The sequence below is a fragment of the Tenrec ecaudatus genome, chromosome X (assembly GCF_050624435.1).
Source record: "Tenrec ecaudatus isolate mTenEca1 chromosome X, mTenEca1.hap1, whole genome shotgun sequence".
Lineage (NCBI taxonomy): Eukaryota > Metazoa > Chordata > Mammalia > Afrosoricida > Tenrecidae > Tenrec > Tenrec ecaudatus.
In genome coordinates this window covers 18,205,274-18,229,696 of record NC_134548.1, presented here as the reverse complement: position 1 = coordinate 18,229,696, position 24,423 = coordinate 18,205,274, and the positions used below count along the sequence as shown (strand labels likewise).

Genomic DNA, 24,423 nt, shown 5'->3' with positions numbered 1-24,423 from the left:
TCCATGCCGATTCAGAGGGACCCGATAGGACAGGGTAGAACTGCCCCCTGTGAATTGTCAAGATTGTAACTCTTTATGAGAGTAGAACATCTGAGAAGAGAGGGAGAAATACAAGTCCTCTACTCTGCGATTGGGGCTCAGTATGATCTGGGAGGATTTCAACAAAAATACCAATGTGCTTTTTACTCTTTGCTGGCCTTCTGGCAAAATGTAGTTTGGATAAGCATTAACTATCTGGGAAATACTAGTTTACAGACTTAGGGCATATGATAAAAGTATGAGGTAAGAGTGGATTCTCTGAATCCTTAAAATGAAATTTTAGAAATGAAGTTATTGAGCCCAGGTTCTTGATAACAAAACCAAAATGAATCAATTCAGACTCATACAATCTCTATTTAGGGTTTCTGAGTTTGTAAATGCTTACAGGATCAGACTGCCTCATCTTTCTTCCACCGCTGTGGGCTTGAACTCCTGACCTGGCAGTTGGAAGTCCAATGCTTGACTCACATTCCCACCAGGGGTCCCAGGTTCTTGATACCAAAACACCAAACTCAATGCCATCAAGTCAATGCTGACTCATAGCGATGCTATAGGACAGGGTAGATTGCATCTTTGAATTTCTAAGACTGCAACTCTTTTTTCCCCTACAGATTCCATTCTGCTTTTTATTGCCAGATACTTTATTTGCTTAACATCTGAAGCTTTTATTTTCTCAGGTGATTTTTTTTCTTGGTTATCTTTAAAAAATCATTTTATTGGGGGCTCATACAACTCTTTTCACAATCCATACATACATCCATTGTGTCAAGCATATTTGTATATTCATTGCCCTCATCATTCTCAAAACATTTGCTCTCCACTTAAGCCCCTGGCATCAGCTCCATCATCTTTCCCCCTCTCTCCCTGCTCCCCCCTCCCTCATGAACCCTTGACAATATATAAGTTATTATTTTGTCATGTCTTACGCTGTCCGACAACAGAAAAGTGGGTGAAGGGAGATGATGGACAGTGTAATCCCAGGGGAATGGACAACAGAAAAGTGGACAAAGGGAGACTGCAATTCTTTACAGGAGTAGAAAGGCCTGTCTTTCTCCCAAGGAGTGGCTGGTGGTTTCGAAATGACATTGAAGTTAGCAGCCCAATGCATAACCACTATGCCACCATGGCTGATATAGTTACATAATGCCCTTTGGAAAAGTGCTGAGAATTTGTCCTCCTATGCTTTCATCATATTTATTCAATCTGCATGCTGTGCAAAGAATCCAAGAAACTGGACTCTATAAAGAACCTAGCATCAAGTGTGGAGGAAGGATCATTAATGACCTGCAATATACAATGACACAGCCTTGCTTGCTGAAAGCAAACTGGAACTGAAATACTGATGAAGAGCCAAGATGACAGCTTTCAGTATGGATTACATCTTATCATAAAAATACAAAATTTCTCACAACAGGGTCAATAAGCAGCATAATTAAAATCAGAAAATATTGAGGTTTTCAAGGATTTTCATTTTACTTGGATGCACAATCAAGGCCATGGAAGCTGCATTCAAGAAATAAAATAATATATTGCACTTAGCAAATTGACTTCAAAAGATTTCTTTACCCCAACAGACTGGACTAGAAAACGCTCCTAAGGGCCAGCAAACGATCCCTGAACTAACTACAAGCTTTTCTCTTGTGAAAAAAAAAAAAGATTTCTTTAAAGTGTTAAAAACCAAAGATGGACTAATGTGCTCCTGACTCGAAACACGGAATTTTCAATCATCTCACATGCATGCAAAAGCTGGACAATGCATATGAAAGACTGGGAAAGAATTGGTGCTTTTGCATGAACGTCTTGGTGAAGAATATTGACTGTACCATGGACCGATTACCCAAACCACTAACAAGTCTGCCTTGGGAGAAACTCCTAGACAGACTATTCATTAGAAGTGAGGATGGGTTGGCGAAGAAAGCCGATGGTGCCCGGCTATCAAAAGAGATAGTGTCTGGGGTCTTAAAGGCTTGAAGATGAACAAGCGGCCATCTAGCTCAGAAGCAACAAAGCCCACATGGAAGAACACACCAGCCTGTGTGATCACGAGGTGTCGAAGGGATCAGGTATAAGGGATCATCAAAAAAAGAAATCTCACCATAGTGAATGAAGGGGGAAGTGCAGAGTGGAGACCCAAAGCCCATTTGTCGGCCACTGGAGATCCCCTCACAGAGGGGTCTAGGGGAGGAGTTGAGTCAGTCACCGATGAAGAATACAGCTTTCCTCCAGTTCCTAAATGCTTCCCCCCCCCCCACTACGATGATCCGAATTCTATCTTGCAAGTCTGGATAGAGCAGAGGTTGTACACTGGTGCAGATAGAAGCTGGAGGCACAGGGAATCCAGAGTGGATGATACCTTCAGGACCGGGGTGTGAGGGGCAATACTGGGAGGGTAGAGGGTGAATGGGTTGGAAAGGGGGAAACTGATGACAAGGATCTACATGTGACCTCCTCCCTGGGGGATGGACAACAGAAAAGGTGGTGAAGGGAGACACCGGATAGAGCAAGATATGACAAAATAACAATCTATAAATTATCAATGGTTCATGAGGGAGGGAGAACGGGGAGGGAGGGGAAAAAAGAGGACTTGATGCAAAGGGCTTAAGTGGAGAGCAAATGTTTTGAAAATGATTAGGGCAAAGAATGTACAGATGTGCTTCATCCAATTAATATATGTATATGTATGGATTGTGATAAGAGTTGTATGAGCCCCTAAAATGTTAAAAAAAAGAAGTCTAAATAAAGGCAAAAAAAAAAAGAGAAGTGAGGATGGGAAGGTTTAATCTCACAAACTTTGGACTTGTTATCAGGAAGGAGCTGTCCCTGGAGAAGGACATCATGCAAAAGAGAAAACGCTTTGAGGAGATGGGTTAGCAACAAGGGCTCATACATAGCAATGGTCACAGGAATGGAGAAGAACAGGGAATGTTTGGTTCTCTTCTACCTAACACTGCTTTGAGTCAGACACAACTCAACAGCATCAAACCACACGAAGGTATTATCCATAATTCACAAGCCTCATTTTTCTATTTTCCTTTCCTAATATGCTCCATATGTTCATGGCCACACAGAACAGGCTTGAGTGTTTAAATGTGTCTTTAATGGCTTGTCTTCTTAAGAGAAAAATCGCAATTCTTTAACATTTGATGTACTAGGTGGGAAGTGGCCTCTTCTTCCAACTCCTAGTTCTTCTCTCACTAACAACCTGCCACCAGGCCAGATGTCTTTCACATTCAGACTTTTTGCTTAGGCTATTACTTTTCTGATTAAAGTGATCCCTATCACACATCTAGGAATACTAACTTGAGACTGATTTAAAATATTTATGGATAAAAATAATTTTATTAGCGATTTCACAAAGCAGATTTTGATATGCGCCATAGTTTCTTGGAGTGGAGAAGCCTGGGGGGTGGGATGGGGAGTGTCATCTATACCAATGGGGAGATGAGAGAGTAAAAAGAGGAGTGGTACAGACATTCCTAATCCAATACAAATAAAGAAAACTATTTCTTGACATTGTAGTTTATGACAGTGCTTTGGAATAAGTAAGTAGATGATGTAAGAGAGTTAATCCAAAGAGAAACTAAAGGCAAGTTATTAAATTCTTCACACTATATACCTTCTACATCAGTGACAGATTATGTTTCTGTGTTACTGTGAGTATTGATCATATTATTCACATTAGTTGAAAACTTGTAGACCATGTTTTTATTTCCTCCCCACAACACCAGGTGTATAATTCAGTGCCATTAATTGTATGCTTTATTTTGTACAACCATTAACAATATCCCCCCCCAAATTGTTCCACCATCATTAAAATAAACTCAATGTCCTATAAGCAAAATCTCTTCCTCTTTCACCCATGGAACCATAGATCAAGTTTGGTTTCTGCTTCTTTTTTTAGTTTTCTTGATATAATACTCATATATCATACACGTCCATAGACAAGTCGCTTTTACACATTTATCAAGAGTCTTATAGTTCCATTGGGCCAGCAAACTCCATTTCAACCAAGGTATACCATGGTTTGAATATGTGAGTCAATATAAATGAGGGTCTCAGTCTCCACATGGCCTGCGCTTAATTAATGGCCCTACCTTTGGACTCTCAATTGAAACTTTGCAATAGAGTAATTTAAAGGGTCAAGCAAACATGTAACTCCCCAGCCAAGTTTCTCTAATGGCTTTCATCATAGCAGGAAGAAGCTTCAATTTATCATAAAATGTGTGATCTAATCCCTGTCTATGGCTTCACATCCATCCACTGTCCTTTCCTCCTGTGCATTTCCTGTCTTTCAAGGAACCAGCAATTCTGAGCCACAGAGATTATGTTCTTGCACATGCCTTCCCCCTAAAATACCGCCACTCATCTTTTACTCTTCACTCAGATGATCTCCATTATGAAGCCCTTTCTCATTCCCCTAGCAGCAGGTAAGGCTCTTCTCCTATGTTATAGCTACAGCTCACACACCTATTACATGGAACCACTGGTATGTCTGCCTTCCCATAAAATGTTATCTTCTCATTCTTCTCTCTATGACCGTACACTCTATCAGTCTCATAAAAGATGATCATTTTTGGTAAAATCATATATATTTTCTAAAAAGTCTATTTAATGTTGAGCTTAAGTAATCAAATCACTATGTATTATCACACCGATGATTGAACCTGCTACTAGATATGAAATCATTCAGCATGTAAACTGAAGAAGAAACTCATCCTTTTAGAAAGGGTATTAACTAAGTTAGGACCTTGCATGACAACATGACAATAGAAAAATCTGGAATTTACCCCAAAAAGTAATTCACCAGTTTTGCAATAAAAGCTGTAATCCAGAGTCGAGGATGTACTTACATGGTAGAGTGTGGTCTCTGGCACAGGTGTGCCCATGATGTCTTGTCTCAGTGCCTCCATTTGTAAACTAGGTAGCAATGAATAGTGAGTCGGGCTAGTACTCTTATCCCCCTTCTTTTTTGACTTCTTCCCTGTGTCTTTTTTGCTGTTTCTCTGAAACATGTATTCTTCTTGAGCAATTTTTTCATTGCTCATATATCGAAGTAGAGAGTTCTCTATATAAAAAGAGAAATACACCCATATGAATATGCAAATATCCCACATTTGTCCTTTCCCCAAATTGTGCTGTTAGATTACGTTTCCGGAATTGAACTTGATTTAATCTATAAAATATCTATCTATGGAAAGACAATATAAAGGATCTTAATGTGTTGACATCAGAGAATACAAAATAGACAGTTGACTATTTTCCCAGGTTTTAGTTCTAGACCAACACATCAGAATCACCTGTAGAGCTTGAGTAATAAGTTCTAAGTGTGTGGCTCATAAAACTTTCCTAGAGTCTGATGACAATGACGTGTGGCATGCTAGGTAGCATTAGGAAACTTAGTTCATAAAAGCCATATGTAAATTGATAGCACTTAGTACTTCATATGGCTTTTTAATAGATGTCACTAGCAACCCACTAATGGATCACATAAAAATGAGATTAGAAACTGGAGCTTGCAAAATAAGTGAATACACAGATGTAAAATAATCTGTCAATGTTCCTGTATTTACCAACGAATTCAGTGTAATGGGGCAGATATTCATGCTTGAGTGTCCCTGTGTGGTCTGTGGATCTGGGCACAAATGAAATAAATTCTTACACTGGTTAGAAATTACAAACAGGTCAAACATGTTAGAAAGGAAGCTTATGAGCTTAGGTGCTATGGATTGTTCTTCTGTTTTACTTTCATCTACAACCTTTCAGCTTTTAGCTCTGGAAAAGTGGAAATAGCAGCATGACCCACGAGGCCTACCATGTACACATGTGGCCAAATCTCATTGGCCAGGAGACTTGCACTTGCTCTATCTATGGCTCACCTCACCAGCAAGAGAAGGGGACATCAAAACTGGCAGATACTGCAAGAGTACCCCATCCCAAGAAAGAAGGTAGCCCTGAACAGCGAACAGAATAGGGGAGAAAAAAGGCAAAGCAGTTTGGTTGCTTTGGGTTTGTTTGTTTTTCCATTTCTTTATGGTTTTCATTAGTCATTGCCCTAGTTTCCATAAGCTTTTTTACCCATGTTCTTCAATGCTTACTTTAAGGTTAGATCAATATAAAAGTAATGAGAGAGATTGCATTGCGGACCATTGGGGACTGATCATAAATGACGCCTATTTGGTGAACTTAATATTTTTAATGCAGTTTCACACTTCTGACCTTTTTTGTCCGGACAAATATTATATTTCAGATGATAGACAGTAAATTTTTAATAGCACACTGATCTACCCTGGATCCCTTAGGAAGGATTCAGGGAAGATATTTATTTAATAACTGGTCAAGATAATCAACTCTTGGCCTAAGCAGATTTTGGCATACCATACGGTTGATGACAGAATGAACAGTTTCCCATTGAAACCATAATATCCTATTTCAAGAGCATTTAAATTTGCTTATTGTTCAAACAACCCAGCCTACACTAAGATTCTAGAACACTTACCTCTTCTACTATCTCTCTTCATCTTATTTGGATCTTCATAGTCCCCCACCCAATTATATTCCACTGGCATAGATATAGGTCGTAGCTTGCCTAAACACAGAGAACAAAATTCACATCACATTGTTTTGGATTTTCCCCATGCCTCCTCAAACTTACACTGATTTTCAGTTACAATCAGCAAAACACACTCACTCCTATGCAACATGATGGTTGGCATTTATGTAGATGAAGAAAATGTGTGCTTTGAGCCAGAAGGTGAAACTGCCTGTGGAATTTGGCCAGATGATAAGGCTCTTTTACTTTTCATAAATCATAAATAGCCTAAGTTTCCTCTCAAGAGCCCAGACTTGAAGAGTGTGGTCCTTTATAAAGAAGATCATTATTTCACTGATAATATTTCATGTTCAATTACTGGATCCCCAGCTTATTCTCCAATGCTCAAGTGTCTATATTTTGTTAGTCTACCTCCAACATGGTAGCCCTATGCTTAACCTTCCTGCCAGATCATTTTATGTTTCATGTTGAAACACCAGAGGCTAATTTCTCATATTTACTACCTCCTAACTCCTATAACCATACATTTTGAATACCACCATACACCAGCAACATAGCTAGATTCTCTTTCTAGTCTACAGTTGGATCTGTCCCCCCAAATCTCTTTTGTTACAGTGAGCATGTCTAATTTCCAGATCCAAGCAACCACTGCCATGGCCTGTCCTATTTCCTTCTGAGTCTGTATTCTTACTATGCAGCATTTATTTTAGCAAGGAGAATACATGGCAAAGGCGGCTGTGGAGTATCATTTTGGTTGAACTTGAAGTTCCTGAAACGCAAAATAGCCAAAGAAAATCATACAGAATTTTAAAAGGAGAACTAGCACAATACCTGGCATAATGCTTAGTAAATGTCGAATGAAGGAAAAACTGCGACTCATCCAGTACTAGATTCTAAGAATGATGATTATAATAATCAGGGTAATATTACAGTTTACCACATGCTAGGGTTCCATATGCAGTAAGTTATCCGATCCTCAAAACAACTATGAGAAATAAGCTGTCATTGTCTTCATTTCACCCAATGAGGAAACTGAGACAGGTAATGTAACTTGTCCAAGGACACAGCTGGTAATGGTAGTAATAGCACTCAAATACTGGTTCTGTCATATGTCTTGGTGACTTTAATATATGCCCTCCAATATTCTCGATTCTGTTTCTTGATGTTCTGACATTCTTACCCCACTCATTCTTGTTATCATATACCTAACATTGTCATTTGCACAGGCTGAAATCCCTCCAAAAATCCTACTTTTCAATGACTACTTTTGGTGTTTTAACACACTGCCTACAACAACAATTCATCCTCTTTCACTCTATCGATCTAATCTCTACAGTCTTTTAGTCACTTTATGTCCTCTTGCCTTTCTTCTTTGCCGAGCTAAATTTCGTAATCACTCCACTAATTAAAACATTTTTTGTTCTAACGTTGTTTTTTGAGGAATTTTTACAGGCCTTATGGCATTTTATTTTGCACAATTCCATGGCTTATTTAGTATGTTTTGCTAAGCTCCTTTAAAGTCAGAAGATAAATTCGACATGATAAAAATATTCAGTTCAATGTTGTAGTGTTTATTTAGAGGTTCTTTTTCAGAGTATATAGACTTTATATTTTGTACAAAGATTCCAGATTCGGGTGAGTTGATCTCATTTCATATATTCTGCTCATAAAGGGTTGATTTGAGGTTTTAGAAAAAGTCTCCTTTGTAGAACCAGTCCTCTGGATTTTCAATGCCATGATTATTATATTTTCCAATATCTTCAATTTATTTCTTTAGGATCCAGATTTTAAAAGTAATTCCATTTCATCATGGGCACTAACACTGAAGTAGTTAATAGCTCTAACAGTTTCCATATGCCATCAAAAATGCTTTTGAAAAGTGAGAATCCAACAAATAAGCTGTTGATTGTTGTACTTGCTTGCTCTACATGTTACTTTAGAATTTCTAATTTGATCTTTTCAAGGAGTCGGTTGGTTGTCTGGAGTCAAAGATACTCATAGATACACAAAAGCAAGAAGAGCTACTTGCATTTATAATACACATATATCACATGAAATATCTAGTTGTGCTTGGGCCATGTTCCCTGAGATTCGAATAGATATAAATCATTGAAGCATGTAATTAAGTCCTTGATACTTCTGGTGTGCTATCCACCATAAGAAAGAGAATTTGCAGATGGTTCTAACACTGACATTTGAAGAAGTGATTTAAAAACAACAACAACAGAATTACAGTGGGTATTACTAACTCAAATTCGAAGGAAAATATATTGAATTAGACAAAAACTGACTAAAATAAAAGACTTTAAAATTTACTTTTATAAGAGTTGAACCCTCAGTATTTTATTATTTAAAAAGCTGTAAATTTAACAGTGCAAATCAGAATAAGTATCCTAAAATGTAAACAATGTTATTTGCTTATGCTTAAATAATGTTGCTTCTATGTATTAATTTTTCTATCAAATTTCTATTGTGCTAAATTATTGATAATACACTTATGGAAACCTTCTTAGTTGTCTCAGCCAGAATGAAAAAGAGACAATGGCATAAATGACTTCATTTCAAAATATAGAGAGCACTGACTACAACTTGGAAATATGTTTGGATCTACATTTATATAGCAACATTTTGATCTTATAAGATAGCAAAACTCAAGTGGAAAAATATCATGATTTGATGTTATAGTCCTGTAGGTTAAACTAACTAAATAAATAAGCAAACAAATAAATAAAAACACTCTACCCATCTTTGTTACGTTGTTGTTATTTGACTTTCAGTGGATTTCAATTCAGAATGACTCTGTGCAACAGAAGGCAACACTGGTTCTGTGCCATTCTCAAAATCAAGCATATTGTGGCAGCACTGTCAATCCATCTCATTGAAGGATTTCTCTTTTATACCGCCCCTCTACTTTACCATGCATGGTGGCCTTCTCCAGGGACTGGTGGCTCTTGATATCATGTCCAAAATAAGTGAGATGAAATCTTGCCATCCTCATTTCTAAGACCCATTCTGCCTATACTTTTTGCAACAAGGGTTTGCTAGTTTTTTGGACAGTTCATGTTATAGTCAATATTCTTCACCAATACCATAATTCAAGGATATCAATCCTTTTTCAGTCTTACTTAGTCACGGTCCAACTTTTACATGCATATGAGGTAATTTAAAATTCCCTGGCTTGAATCAGGTGCACCTCAGTCTTCAAAGTGACATTTGCTTTTTTAACACTTTAAAGACATTAAGAAGATTTTCCCAATGTACTACAACATGTGATTTCTTGACTGCCACTTCCATGGGCACTGCTTCTGGATCCAAGTAAAAAAAAATCCTGACAACTTCAGTATTTGCTGTCATTAACAACGTTGCTTATTGGTTCAGTTTTGCTGATTATTTTAAAATTTTTCTGTTGAGTTGTAACCCATACTGAAGGCTGTAATCTTTGGTCTGCATCAGTAAGTGCTTCAAGTTTTCTTGTATTACTGCTTGTTATTTGACTTCTCCTATTTGCCATGCATTTGTGGATTTCTAAGTGAACTCTTTAGAGAGGTAAGATTTGTAATTGTATTTCTTAGCACATTCAAAGAAATATATAGGAAAAAGAAACCCTTTTGAATTTAATTTGAAATTCTCTCTGAGCTTGATGGCAGCTTTTTATTATAAATTGTATTTAGTTGAAATCAAACACTAGACAGAACACTAAATTAATTATTTTAGTATACAGAAAATAATGGAGTACTTTATAGTGATGTAACTATAATATTATATTTTAATATTAAATTATTGTTTCAATTCTAGTATACATAATTCTGAATTCCATGGACATAAACTTTTATTTTATAGAATAGAGCCTTGTCAGTGATATAACAAATGCTACAAATTCCCTTTGATCCCTTAGCTCTTTCTAAGTAGTTTTAGTATATATGATGCATGCTAGATTGTATCACATCTGTTTATACCTGTTTTCACTTTTTGGTCTCATATATATTTGTTATAAACATTCATGACAATGATTCTAATCCAGAGTAGACAGTTTTTAAGTTTTTGTTGAATGCTTGAATGAAATGACATGAGAGCTTAAGGATTTCTCAAATAATTTGATCCTAACCCTCTTAAACTACTCAAGGTCATCACTTGAGAAATCCTCTCTTTTCCATCCTACATCATTTTCTTCCCTTCCTACTGAAGCAAATATATGACTTTGAGGATTAAGGCGCACCTGAGCCAATCCAGGGCATCTTCAATCAGCTCATATGCATGAGAAAACTGGACAATGAGTAAGAAATACCAAGGAAGAATTGATATATTAAATGTGATGATGGTGAAGAATACTGCACCTTCCATGGACTGCATCCCATGAACTGCCGGGAGAACAAGCAGTCAAAATGCTCCTCAGAATGAGGATGATGAGACTTCATCTTATTTACTTTGGACATGTCATCAGGAGAGACCAGTCTGGTATAATGAAGGATCGGTGAAAAAGAGGCAGCCCCTCAATGACATGGGATGACACAGTGGCTGCAGCAGAAGAATTCACTTCAGAGGACAGCACTACAGGTACAGCTCAGGCAGAGGAGCATGTCTGATCAGAGCACATGGGAGCAAATGAATGGGGAGGTAGAGAGAGTGGAACATTCTGGTCCACCAAGCCTTGAGGACGATATACCTGCTCAGAGCAGCCAATGCCAAGAGAGGACCAGATAGCCGGCCCTACTAGGAGACACGACATTCTTCAATGACCCATAACCCTATGGGGGGCAACACTGGAGACACAGTGTGGGAACTGTGCCTGATCTGACCTATCACACTGAGGCAAAACACTAAGGGTGTGTAACAGAACAGCAAGGGGAGCAGAGCAAGGAAGTCCCAAGGGAATACCAAAAATAGACTTTGGGGTCAGGGCAGAGTACATTAGCATACTGGACCAGAAAACAGTCCTAAACATCAACAAACAGACCTTGACCTATTTTCAGGCTTTTCTGTTTTTGTCATTGTTTATTGTTGTTGTTTTGTTTTCTTTTGTTGTTTGTTTTCCTCAGTTTTGTTTTTGCGCAGATTATTATCTCTGCAGGTCTATCTAGATAAGATAGGTGGGAGGAGAAAGTAACAGGATCGATGGTTCCAGGGAGATATGGGAGAGTGGGGAGCAGGGGAAAGGAAGTGGGTGTTAACAACCCCAGGGACAAGGGAACAAGTGATCCAAAATCGATGGCGAGAAGTGTGTAGGAGGCCGTGTAGGGCTTGATCAAGGGCAATGAAACCGAGAGGAATTACTGAAACCTAAATAAAGGCTTAGCATGATAGTGGGACAAGAGGAAAGTAAAAGGAAATAGAGAAAGGAACTAGGAGGCAAAGGCATTTATGGAGGTCTAAATACAGGCATGGACATATGTAAATATATTTATATAGGATGATGGGGAAATAGATCTATGTGCATGTATTTAAAGGTTTAGTATTAAGGTAGTAGACCGACACTGGGCCTCTACTCATGTACTCCCTCAACTTTGTTCTATTAAACTGGCATTCCATGATGCTCACCTTCCTGACACAATTGCTAAAGATAAAACGGGTGCATAAGCAAATGTAGTGAAGACAGCTGATGGTGCCTGGATATCAAAAGATATAGTGTCTAGGGTCTTAAAAACTTGAAGGTAAACAAGCAGACATCTAGCTCAGAAGCAACAAAACCCACATGGAAAAAGCACACCAGCCTGTGTGATCATGAGGTGTCAAAGGGATCAGGTATCAGAGAACAAAAAATCCTATCATTGCGAATGAGGGGGAGTGCAGAGTGGGGACCCAAAACCCATCTGTAGGCAACTGGACATCCATTTATGGAACGGTTGCAAGGAGGAAATGAGTTAGTCAGGGTGCAGGGTAGCAATGCTGAAACATACAACTTTCCTTTATTCCTCCCCACCCCACCCCCAGATCTGGCTAGGCCAGAGAATATACACTGATACAGATAAGAACTGAAAACACAGGGAATCCAGGACAGATGAACCCCCCAGAACCATTAATGAGAGTAGAAAGGGAGAACAGATCACAAGGATCTACATATAATCATCTCCTTGGGGATGCACAACAGAAAAATGGGTGAAGGGAGACGTCACACAGTGTAAGACCTGACAAAACCATAATAATTTATAAATTATCAAAGGTTCACGAGGGAGGGGAAAAATGAGGAGCTGATACTAAGGGCTCAAGTAGAAAGGAATTGTTTTGAGAATGATGAGGGCAACAAATGTACAAATATGCTGGACACAATGGATGGATGGATGGATTGTGATAAGAGTCACACGAACCCCTGATAAAGTGATTTATATAAAACAAACAAACAAACAATGGTGCAGGGCCAGGCAGTGTTTCATTTTGTTGTACAGCCAACTGCTGTGAGATGGAATCGATTAGGTAGCACCTGAAAGCACTCAATCATTCCTATTTGCATTTTAACCTGCTGATAATCTCTCCAATCTTCCCAAAACAATAATGCTTTCTTTAAATAAATGCTTTCTTGACCCTAACCACAGATTAGCAGCAATTTCGATTTCCCTTAAAAAAAAAACTTCTTTATATTTCCATGCCAGCCTCCAACTTCTTGCCTCATCGTGTCTCTTGAACCTTCTCCAGTTAAGTTTCTGGCTCCACTCCACCAAGACTATTGTTAAGGTCAATATAGCATCTAGGTTGCTAAATGTAGCAGATAGTTCTCAAGACTTACCTTTCTCAGTACTTAGTACTCTCTCCTCTTTAGAACAAGTCTGCACTGATGTCCAGGACACTGCCCTCTTCTGGTTTTCTAAGCTGCCTTTCTTCCTAAATTTACATGCATCCTTAAGAACTAAGCAAGAATGTCACTTAATCAAGAATGCTCTTTGCGCTCTTATTCTAGGTCAGGTCTCTCTGCATTTGTCCTCATTTATAGGCAACGGATTTATTATACTAGCTGCTTGGATTCTGTGTTCCATCTAGAATGCAAATTTTACGAAAGAGGGGATAAAGGTATTTTCTGTACTGTGGTATCCTTAGCTCTTAGCACAGTGCCTTAAACACAGTAACTGGTCAATATTTATTAATTGTTAGCTTTTTTAGCACGTAAACACGGGACCTTCTTCTTACACAGGACCACAAGGGCGCCTAACTTTCTAGTTTCCCGGTGTCTTTCCCCTTCCCTCCTCCTCCTGCCCTTCTTTCCAAGGTAGTAAGCCAGCCTGACCAACATGCTTCATCTTTCTGACAAACTGACACTTAAGAGAGCTGTTGGTACTCAAATTAGAACTGAAGTCCTTTCTCATTTGTTATCTGAAAACATCACCGTATTACGCTCCCGGGATGTCTGCATAAGCAAGAACACCACTCAATAGTTACCTCTTCTAATTGTACCACTTAAAAACAAACAGACAAACAACCCCCCCGCCAAGCTTCTCTTCCCACCCGCTAAAGGCCGCCGCTGTGCAGTCGATTCTGACTCCCAGCAGCTCTCTAGGAAAGACTGAAATTGGCTCGGAGGATTTCTTTGTGGAAGTCCCAACCATGCTACAATCATTACGTTGCAGAATAACAAACAGCACCCGAGCAACAGTCCCCTCTTAAGGCTGCCACAGAGCTCTTTGTTATGTAAGTCTGCCATCGCCTTTAAAGCCCAGAGTAAATCTTGCTCTCGATTCGAGAAATAACGTATACACATACACACATCTGCTCTGAATATGTTCCTCAATATTTTTATGAACATGAGTATAGTAAGGCATAAACTATAAGCTTGCCACATATGTCTACCAAACATCCCGCATACCAGACAGAAAAATTATAGTCAGACGGCTGACTATATTTCTAGGGAAACAACCTGAGGTTATTTAAGGTAGAGGAGCACACATTCATAAAAGATGCAAAACAAAATGAAACGGGGAGTCAATAGTTTCTTAAATATAGAGGTAATACATCTGGATCTAATAAAATAAGTAAGAATGGGTCCTTTGATCTTTAGGGACATTACTTTTTTCATTTTTGGATAAAATATCTTGGGGAAAAGGTGGTTGGCCAATAAACATTTTAATGTGATGATCATTTAAGCAATGGTTTTAATATCCCATAAATAATACTGATCACATACAAATCCAATGACTTTTAAATTCACGTCTTTTCACTTTCCCTAACACAAAAGAGATACAAAGTCTCATTTCAAAGAAAAGGGTAGATTTTGTTCAGGTATTACTTTACATGAGGAGTAAGGTTAAAAAATGTAGGACAAAATACTGAACTATAAAAAAAGGTAACACTTTTCACACTTGATGACAAGGCTAATTATATTTTGAACCCAATTATCTTTTGTAAACATTTTACCATCAACTGGAGTTGGGAAGGGGAAGTTTTTCTTAGTTTAAATATTACCGTTGTGTGAAGAGACAGCTCTATAACAGATAGGTGTGGGAGCAATGAGGAAGGATTCAGCCTGTATCGAGGCAACAGAGTTCCCAGTCTTCTGATGGGTACAAAGCAGCTGTGCTGAAATGTACTTTTACCCCATTCCTGTGCTCAGCGTTAATAAACACGTGGATAAAAATATTAAAAGGCATGCAGATATTATTTGTTTAAAAACACCCAGCTCTCACATTAAAGAACTACAAATGCAAGCAATTGATTAAAAAAAATTCTTACGAATTTCTTGTCTTTTAAATGGGATCACTGATGAACATGAAAAGGAAATAATAATATTTTGTTATAATTTTCAAATTTCTTTTACATATTTCTCTTTGGGATCAGACTAGCCAATGAAGCTAGCAAAAAAAAAAAGTAGCTGGTGAAATATTTGAGACACAGGGAAGTGAATATCTAAGGTTTTGCATCTAATCAGTCCTGGCAACAGTCTATGAATACAGACTTTAAAATTCCTGCCCAGTGTTCTTTTCAAATTGCCTCAGTGATGATTCATTCAAGAGCACTATATGAAATAAAAATCCAGGTTATTTTTCCTTCAAAATAATTCGATGACATGTATGATTATTGCTTTGTTTGTTTAAATGTTCTCCCAGCCAGGTTGCAACTCTTATAAAGCATTCTTAAGACTATGTGAATAACTCAACAGAGGATGAGATTACAGCCTTTGCATGTTAACTTTGGGTTCTGAGTTCCTGCTGGGTTATGTGTTGGGCTGCGAAGCACACGGCCAGCAGTTTGAAACCAACTGCTCTGTGGGAGAAATATGAGGCTTTCTACTCCTGTAAAACAACAGAGGCAGTTTTACCCTGTCCTACAGGCTTGATAAGAATTAGAATTGACAGACGGGCAGTGAGTTGAGTTTGCCTAACGTAGACAGAAATACACTGGTGTAGCATGTTACTTATAAAACAATATCTGGTTGTCATACATATACTTTTAAATTGTGATGTATTGTTTTCATTATTTGCTCCAATGTTTCTACAGCTACTGATACAAAGGTGATCAGTTTATAAATTTGAGTCATCTCTTCTTTAACCACCTAGGATATAACACTTGAAATTTTCTATCCCTGGGGGTCTATTTCATGTATGACTGCTGGAAAACTGCTTTTCAGTGAAATTAGCAATTGCTCAAGTAGCCTGGGGTATAGAACATCATGCCCTGACATTTCTACTTAGTTTTAGAAATGTAATTTTAACTTTTATCACAAATATGATTTACTCTGGCTTTGGTACATATCTGGATTTAATGCAAGTTAAAACAAGAAGCCATTGGGAGATGTAACAAATTGTAACTCCCCCACTTAACCCCCCTCCCCCTTTGGGGAGATTAATCAATTCATATGAACATACTGAAGGCTTTGAAAATCTTGTTGGACTTTTTTGTGCTTTTGGTCTCATGATATCAAAGGAATGGCAGCCGAGCAGCAGTGGCAGTGGAATCAGGAGCCAGAGCAAGTAAAGCCCAGTGCCTTTGGGTAGAAGGTGGGCTTGTGAAATGGGGTGTCTCTGGGCACTTAATTGGAGGAGATGAGCTTACTGATCGATGAAGCTTGAGCCTTCTGTTTGAGACTTATAGTGAAGGGGCATGCCTTTTTGGCATTTATTAGCAGCCCTGACCAAATAACTCCATATCTCTTTCCCCACCTCCCGAGGAAATCCATATCATGCTACCTCTCAGAAGGCTCGTTTTATACCCAGTTGCCATTTCTTATGTCTATCCTGAGCATTTCTCACCTGACTGTAACCTATTAACTACTTCAATAAACTCTATAATTATGAATACGGTGAGTTCTGTGTTGCCATTGCAACGAATTATAGAACCTAGAGGAAAAGTACAGTTCAGAAAATAAGAATATTGTTAGAAACAGAACACAGTAGCACCCACCAACTGCTAGGTAGTAACAAATATCGTCAGCTACTGGTATTTACCTCCTAGGAGTACGGTAATATTCCTAGGTGAGACGTACTGCATTAGAATTTTTGTATCTTTTGGATCTTCTTTCTAGTGATTAATTTAAAGAACACCCTGTCCCCCACCCCGGTAGGTGAATTAGCTTTTCTGATTCAGTCTGCTAATGTTTCCGTTTCACCCACATTTTAATTCCCTGCAATTTATTTAAACTTTTCTTAATCTTATGGTTTTATCCATCACCTACTTACTACCTTGGACTTTTCAGAGAGGTCTCTTCTTTGTCGGTTCTATTTCTTCTGAAAGACTCCAATTCTTTCCCTCTTTTTATAATAATAAAAATATATAAATAAAATAATATAATAATACATTTTTTACAGGTGTAGGAGCTGGTGGAATTGTTTTCAGATCTCTGATGCTGAGAGGCTATAACTGGGTCCCTCTGGAACATCATATGAGGTGATAGATTTTAAGAAGATTTGAATCAGGCGATTTTTATGTGATGAACTGTTTAAATATTCTTCTGCAAAACCAAACCTGAAAATTAGATTCAAATTTCTTTTAATTGCTATTAATTAAAATGACTGGTGAGATAGTCAAGGTTTACTGTGCCAACCTGGCCGATAAGCACATGTGGGATTAATTGAAAGGCAGAGACACAAATGGCTCCGTAAGCTTCACCTTCAAGCTCTTGGGTCTCTTGCTCTCTGATGGTCTGACCAGGGTGCAGCTGCCTCAGCCAGTTCCTTGCTTCAACTGCAAGGCTCACTTCCTGCAACACATCCCCAAGGAGAAGCCACATGGACCTACCCCGATGCAGCCCTGGGTGCTGGAGCAGCCATGTGGAGACCCCTGCCAGCGCTAAGATGCTTACATGTGCACTGATTCGGCTTTCCTCCTGCAGTCAGCGTCATTGCGTCTGTTTTGTGAGACTGAGGAGGACTTTGTAGATTGGTGTCAGATACATGGGCTAATGTTGGACTTGTGGACTTGGGAAGCACTGGGCTGGGATGATTTCTTAATGTACACTTACCCTTTTTTTTATAAAACTCTCTCTTATACATATGTGTTTCTGTGGATTTGTTTCCCTAGTCTACCCAGACTGACACAACTAGTTACAGGGTATGTAGGGGGAACACATCTAGCTCCTTTGTTCCATCCGAAATCTCTCCAGGACAAAGAAGGCGATGCTAATCTGATTCAATCACACCAGTTCTCACTGTCATAAAGTCGCTGTCGACGTAAAGAGCCTCTACTGGACAGGACAGAACTGCCCCTGTGAGTTTCCGAGACTGTAACTCTTTATGGGATTAGAAAACCCCATCTTTCTCCTGTGTCGTGGCTGTTGGTTTCAAACTGCTGACATTTCTTTTTACAGCCCAATAGGTAACCACTCTGTTGCCAGGGATCCTAGCCAATGGTGGGATTCAAATAATTCAACCACAGGTTTGCTGTGCTAATTACTGCTAAAAATATTAAAGAAAAATACCAAAAGGTACTTTATTTCATGCAGTTCATGTTTAAATAAGAACAATTAAAGAGGTACATAAAACTAGATTATGTTTTAAAATATTAATAAAAATATTAAATATCTGACAAAAGCAATAAAACTTATATTTCCACATTGCTTCTCGATTGCTGTCCTCACTTGCAATATTCTTCCCTTTTATTAAAGCATTAATGGCTGTGTGACTTATCCTTAACCATTTGTTCACTGTAGAAGTAGCATCCCATTCCTTTAGAGGTAGGACAATTACACAATTGCCATTGTGTTTGACATATTAGAAAGTGGCAACTCCTCTTCTCTGAACATACTAAGTTCATGTTTGAAGAACCCCTTTCCGTTTCTGCTGAATTTACATCAATTGTTCTGACTACTTTCAGTCTGTGAATACTTTTTTAAGAATCGCATCATTTGTTCATAATATCTTCTGGACATTTGGGGCGTATGTAAGTAATATAAAACTGAAACAAATGATAATGTATCATGCACTAGCTTGGCACTTTTTATCTTAAGTTTTATGTTTGTTTACTGGAGTAAAAATGCAAGTGAATAAAAATGTAGTATTTCATCCAACATATAATGAGTTGTATGAAATAAAGAAATATTAAAGAATAGTTTCATTTAATTTTTTATACCTATGGAATGTAACTACAGGTGCTTAGAAAACGCTGTTGGACAGATGAATGTTAGAAAATAGTTAAGGTGTATACACTTATGATTTGATTTCCACTCTAGAGAATTTTGATCACAAGTGCCATTTTAACAGCCACACTTAACAAAAAATGAAGTATTCGTTTTGCCAAACTGCCTGAATCTCACCACTGCTCCTAGCATACTGTTTAAGCACCAGTAATATTATATTGCACTTTAAGTGAAACTTATCAAACAAATTGAGTTTCTCAATTGGGTTCAGACACAAATTGTTCCATGATGTTGCTTGTATTCCTAGAAGGTGTCAACACTCTCCCTATTTCCTCCCTGGGTCTGCCGTTTCTGTTTTCCCAGTCCCTCCCTCCCTGTCTTTTCATCGTAGGTTTTGGGTAAATGTCCTGTTGATCTCATTTTATTCTGAGAAGCATATTGTTTGCATTCTTTGTTTTACTGTCCGGTTGGCAGGTGGCTTCTGGGGGTGTTTTCAGTTTCCAGTTAAAAGATTTTCTCAAGGCAAGAGAGTTCCTTTAGCCTCTTTCCACCCAGTCAATCTGGTCTTTCCCCCCCTTTTTTTTGTTTTGGTGGCGGGAAGGTAACTTCTACATTTTTAAAACTCGCTCTAACCTGGACCTGCTATTGTGGTCTTGATCAGAGTGGTTGTTATGGTGGTGGGCATCATCTAGTTCATCTGGCCCCAGGCTCCAGGAAACTTTGCACACCATTCTTGGGTTTGCACTTTTCTGTCTTTGGCGTTATAGGCAGACCGAGAATAAAGGTGCTCCTTACCGTCGGTGACCATGCACAAATTTTTAAGGCCACATTTGTTACTCACTGAACTAGGATGTACAAAAGGGGTTTCAAAAAATTCATGGAAAATAACCTTATCTTGGGATTTTATTTTTCCATTAACCTTTTGAAGCTCCTAGAAGAACCTTATCTTTATGAACTCTGCTTTGCTACCTGACCTAGATATCCTCCGTCTAGGTGATAGTCCCTGGCCTTCATGTCCAGTGATTTAGTACTAATGTCTTAAGTAGTTTCTATAAATAAGAACTTTTTTTAAGCATTTTATAAGGTCAAGAACTGTCCTAGCTGACATACATGACCTCATTTGATCCTCATAAATATCCTGAGTAGTTTTGCTGCCCCATTTTACAAATAGAAAAACAAAGGCAGGCTAAGTAAATTACTTTAAAATTATTAGATATAAAATGCTTGTATTAGTAGCTGGGACACCAAACGTAAGTCTATTTATGCTAGTAAAATTGTAAGATTTATAGAAGAGTGAGGATTATTCTAATTTTCATATTAGACATAGTCTATATAAAAATATTACTGGACTGCTTTTCCCTGGTCACTTAACACCATCAGTTTGACTTATAAAATTATTCTGTGACACTACCCATAATGTTGACTTTATGAAAAATATTAAATAGATCCAAAGGAATTATAATTACTCTAAATACAGTCAAAGTCTCATTTCCAATTCATTACTGTATCTATAGTTAGTTCTGCTTTCAAAATGGGCTATTTTTACTTAAACACAGAGATTTCATGTGGTTAGAATCCCATTTTCTCTTCCATCTAGCAGAGGTGTTGAATCATAGCTAAACCTTCACCTGAGAGGGAAGAGCACATTAAGAAATCATAGAAAAGAGAAACTCTTATATTTGGAAATTGAGAAGAAAGTGTACATTTATTTAATGTATTTTATCCTTGAAGAACTATTTTAAATGCTAATTATAATTTGTGTTCAAAAGATACAGCAAAGTTCTTAGAATGAATTTGTAAAAAGGAAAGTTTATAATGAAGAGACCCTGGACACTATAGACACACTTGGTCTCTCATGAATGAAGGGTATTAGTTTGCAGAATCTTTCATTGCCCATGGCACCTGGCTGCTATAGGTTTATTTTGTCATTTCCTATTCTGGTGGCTAAAAGGACATGATATTGGGTTATCTTTTGTCTTGGTTATTAGAGTGGAAAATGTTCGGGTACAATGTTACAGAAATTATTTTTCTTAAATATCCACTGTGTACAAAATAACATTTCTAAAAACCAAGTTTACATTCATTCATATACTTTTCTGTAGGGCTTGGGTTTTCAACCAACCAGAAAAAGGCTAGATTCCAATCTTCAAAATAATACTGTTGTGCTATATTATTGTAAAATGTTTTCCCCAAATTTTAATGAAAAATGACCACTCACACCACATAGACTCAGCCAACTGTGTCTACCTTTTAGCTGATTTCTGTACATAGAAATGGAAAAGCAAGAGCAAGGAGTCTGAGAACGGAGAAAGGGAAAGCTGATAGGAAATATTATAATTCTGAAAAGTTGCCAAGCAACTGCACTCATCACATTTAAACTTGTGCCTTTGAAACATGTGCAGATGAGACCAAATAGTTAACTTGATTTTTAATGCTTTCTCTCCCACCCCTTTCTGTTTACATTAAAGCATCTATGTAATAAGAATACACTTACACTTACCCTTATTGAATATCTCCTTATCTGAAAATGTGTATTTGCAATAACCTGAAACAAATTTCCAGGCAGTATCTCAGCTTGAAAATTTGGTTTCAGTCCCACATGGGGCCACTGTTGGAGCTAGGTTGCCCACCATGTGCTACCCTGAATTACATCCTGGAGGATGTGAGAGATGGCGGCTGACCAATTGTGGTGTATTGTCTTTCTTTGGCAATGTCTTGGTCTGGCCATGCAGGGTGGGGGGAAATGGTGGGAAGAAGTGAGGTTATGGGTGGGGACAGTGGGAGGTCAGGTGAGAATCCAAAGATGCCAAGGATGTCAGTAGAGGGGGAATAGGAAGAGTGAAAAGGGAAGCAGGAAAGAACTATCGGCGAATAGAAGACAAGCCATACTAGTCAATGATCACCATCAGCACCCTGGACCTGATGGGGAAGGGGGCCTGCCTGCCCCATACAAGAATGATGATATATGCCAGGGGTGCCCAATGGGCAATGAGTGACAGAGGGAGGGGTGGAGTGATACCAGTCAAAGATAGGGTACATCCCTTGAGTATTGCATAACACTGGTTTGGAATCTAGCATTCAGATAATAAATGAGTGAGTGTAGTGAAAATAAAAATCTAACACATACAGGGTACTTTCAATGAAATCCATAACATCTTGCTATCAATTTTTCACTAAACTATAAGACAGCTATTATCTCCAATTCAACAAATAATAAAATTGAGGCCCAGAGTAACATCCCTGAAGTCACAATGGGATAATGGCAGGTAGAAATACAAACTATGTCTCTGCGATAGCAATCATTCACTGGTCTATGCTACTTCTCCTACTGATATCTGTTTCTAAATATTACTCCGTTCTTGTTTTTTATTTTTAGGAAAGTAAAACCTGATTTGTGCTCTCTGATTTAAAATGAACATAACCTAACCTAGCTCATTTTGCCTACAATTAAGAGTTTATTTTACATCCCTTTGCTCATCTGAAATAAAATACTTCAATGTGGAAGGAGTAAGACATTTTTCAGAAATTACTTCCCAATAATTTAGCAAATTCTTATTACACCCAAATGCACTCAGTTATTAGTACCATTGGTACTAATATCCATGGGTGCTCAATCCCAGAACTGTTACTTACTAGTTGAGTAATTATTTACCTTTCCTGTATTTCATCTATATGCTGAGTTCTAGGCAGTCAGGTAGAAGTTTCCTGTGAGTTTCTGAGACTGGCTGTTTATAGGAGTAGAAAGCCCCGCCTTTTTCCAGAGGAGTGGTTGGTAGTTTTGAACTACAGACATTCAAGATCACAGCCCAAAATGTAATCACTATGCCATCACAACTCCTGTATGGGTGTCTTTGTTTCTTTTATGCTATCTTTAAGATCCCACCTGTGGTAGCTATATAAATATATACTATAATTTCATGTCAACTTAAAGATATATAAAAGTGTAGGGGTGGTATTAAACCACTCATTCAGGTCACAGCCTGCTGGTGCCTTTGTATGGGTGTAGCCTTCTCATAAAGAAGGCCCTAGGAACCTCCCATTTCGCTCTCTCCCTTCACCTTCCTGCTGGTGGACCCTGGTTGCTGCCAGTGACCTAGAGATGCATCTACTGCCATTGGATCCACAGGACTTTGCATCCACCAGCCTGTGATATTCCTGCTTTATGTACCATTGCTTGTGACTGGGAGAGTCTGAAGAGGGACTTAAGGACTGGTATCAGACTTATGGACTTGAGTCGAACTGGGCTGGAATGTATTCCTGATATACAATTACTTTATGATATAAAGCTTATAAAGCTCTTTCTTACACATATGAGTGTCTCTGGATTTGTTTTGGTCAATCTGGCCTAACATACCACCTTGTTTCTCTAGTCAACCTGGCCTAACTCACCACCTTAGTACTGGGTGTGAACCAGGGCACACTGTTTCCTTGATGACATCCTTAAGACCCTACCATATAGTACTGAGTGTGAACTAAACCATACTTGTTCTCCTTGGATATATAATGGTGCCACCATACAGTTCTATACACATCGCCTCACCAGGAAAGCCAGACCTCTTTTTCTTGACCAAGGTTTAGTAGAAGCAAGGAGACATGCTGTGATTTTTGGATATTTTGGCTTCTGACTCTGGATCCTGCATCTGGCCCACTCCTGTCTGACCTCAGATTTTTGAATGAACAGCACTCACTATCATATGAGACATTCACTCAAAGTTTTGTGAGTTTCTGTGGGATGTTGTAGCAATCTGAAAAATGGGAGGGGATATACTCAAGGGGGGTGGTGGTGGTGGGCCTGAATGGCATCTTGGAAGAGTTGGACGGGTGGGACATCATTATCTCCAACTCCTTGGGGCTAGCCTGGTTTTCTTCTAAAGGAAATTATTAACACACACACCCAACACATATTTCACCAAAAGCACATACTAGGCACTATAACACATCACTCCCTTGCTTCTCACAATTGTAACCAGACTCTAACCTCTTTGAATGAAGAGGAAATCTGGAAAAATAAAAGTGTAATGGTGGTTAAATTTACAGACTTCAATATAAGAATTTTTGTGACTAAGACCTAAATTGAACATACTACAGATAAATGCCTTATACACTGCATTTTTGAGTATTGTACAAGCACTTGGAAGTTAAATTACTGTCAATTAAAAGTTAAATTACTGTCATTTCCACAACATCCTAAATGTGAATATTTTGCACTATATACTTTTTTGCTATATACTTCATCAGAATAGTGTTTTCATTGTCATTATTTTCAAACACAAGAGAACTTCGGTCATACTAGGGAGTGTTAGGGTCACTATACAGGTTACATACAGAAGTGTTATTCTGGAAG

At 38.3% G+C, this 24,423-nt stretch overlaps 1 protein-coding gene across 4 annotated transcripts in view; it reads right to left on the bottom strand.

The window, feature by feature from the left end:
- CNKSR2 (connector enhancer of kinase suppressor of Ras 2) overlaps positions 1-24,423 on the bottom strand; it is a 296,606-nt gene that overhangs the window by 89,497 nt on the left and 182,686 nt on the right. For 2 of the 4 annotated variants that reach the window (XM_075539028.1, XM_075539030.1), the window contains 2 exons: positions 6,536-6,625; positions 4,890-5,104 (listed from right to left, as the gene is read on the bottom strand). In XM_075539028.1, coding sequence (XP_075395143.1) covers positions 4,890-5,104; positions 6,536-6,625 — 305 coding nt within the window. The remainder of the gene's footprint in view (positions 1-4,889; positions 5,105-6,535; positions 6,626-24,423) is intronic. The other 2 variants (XM_075539029.1, XM_075539031.1) reach the window with 1 other exon arrangement.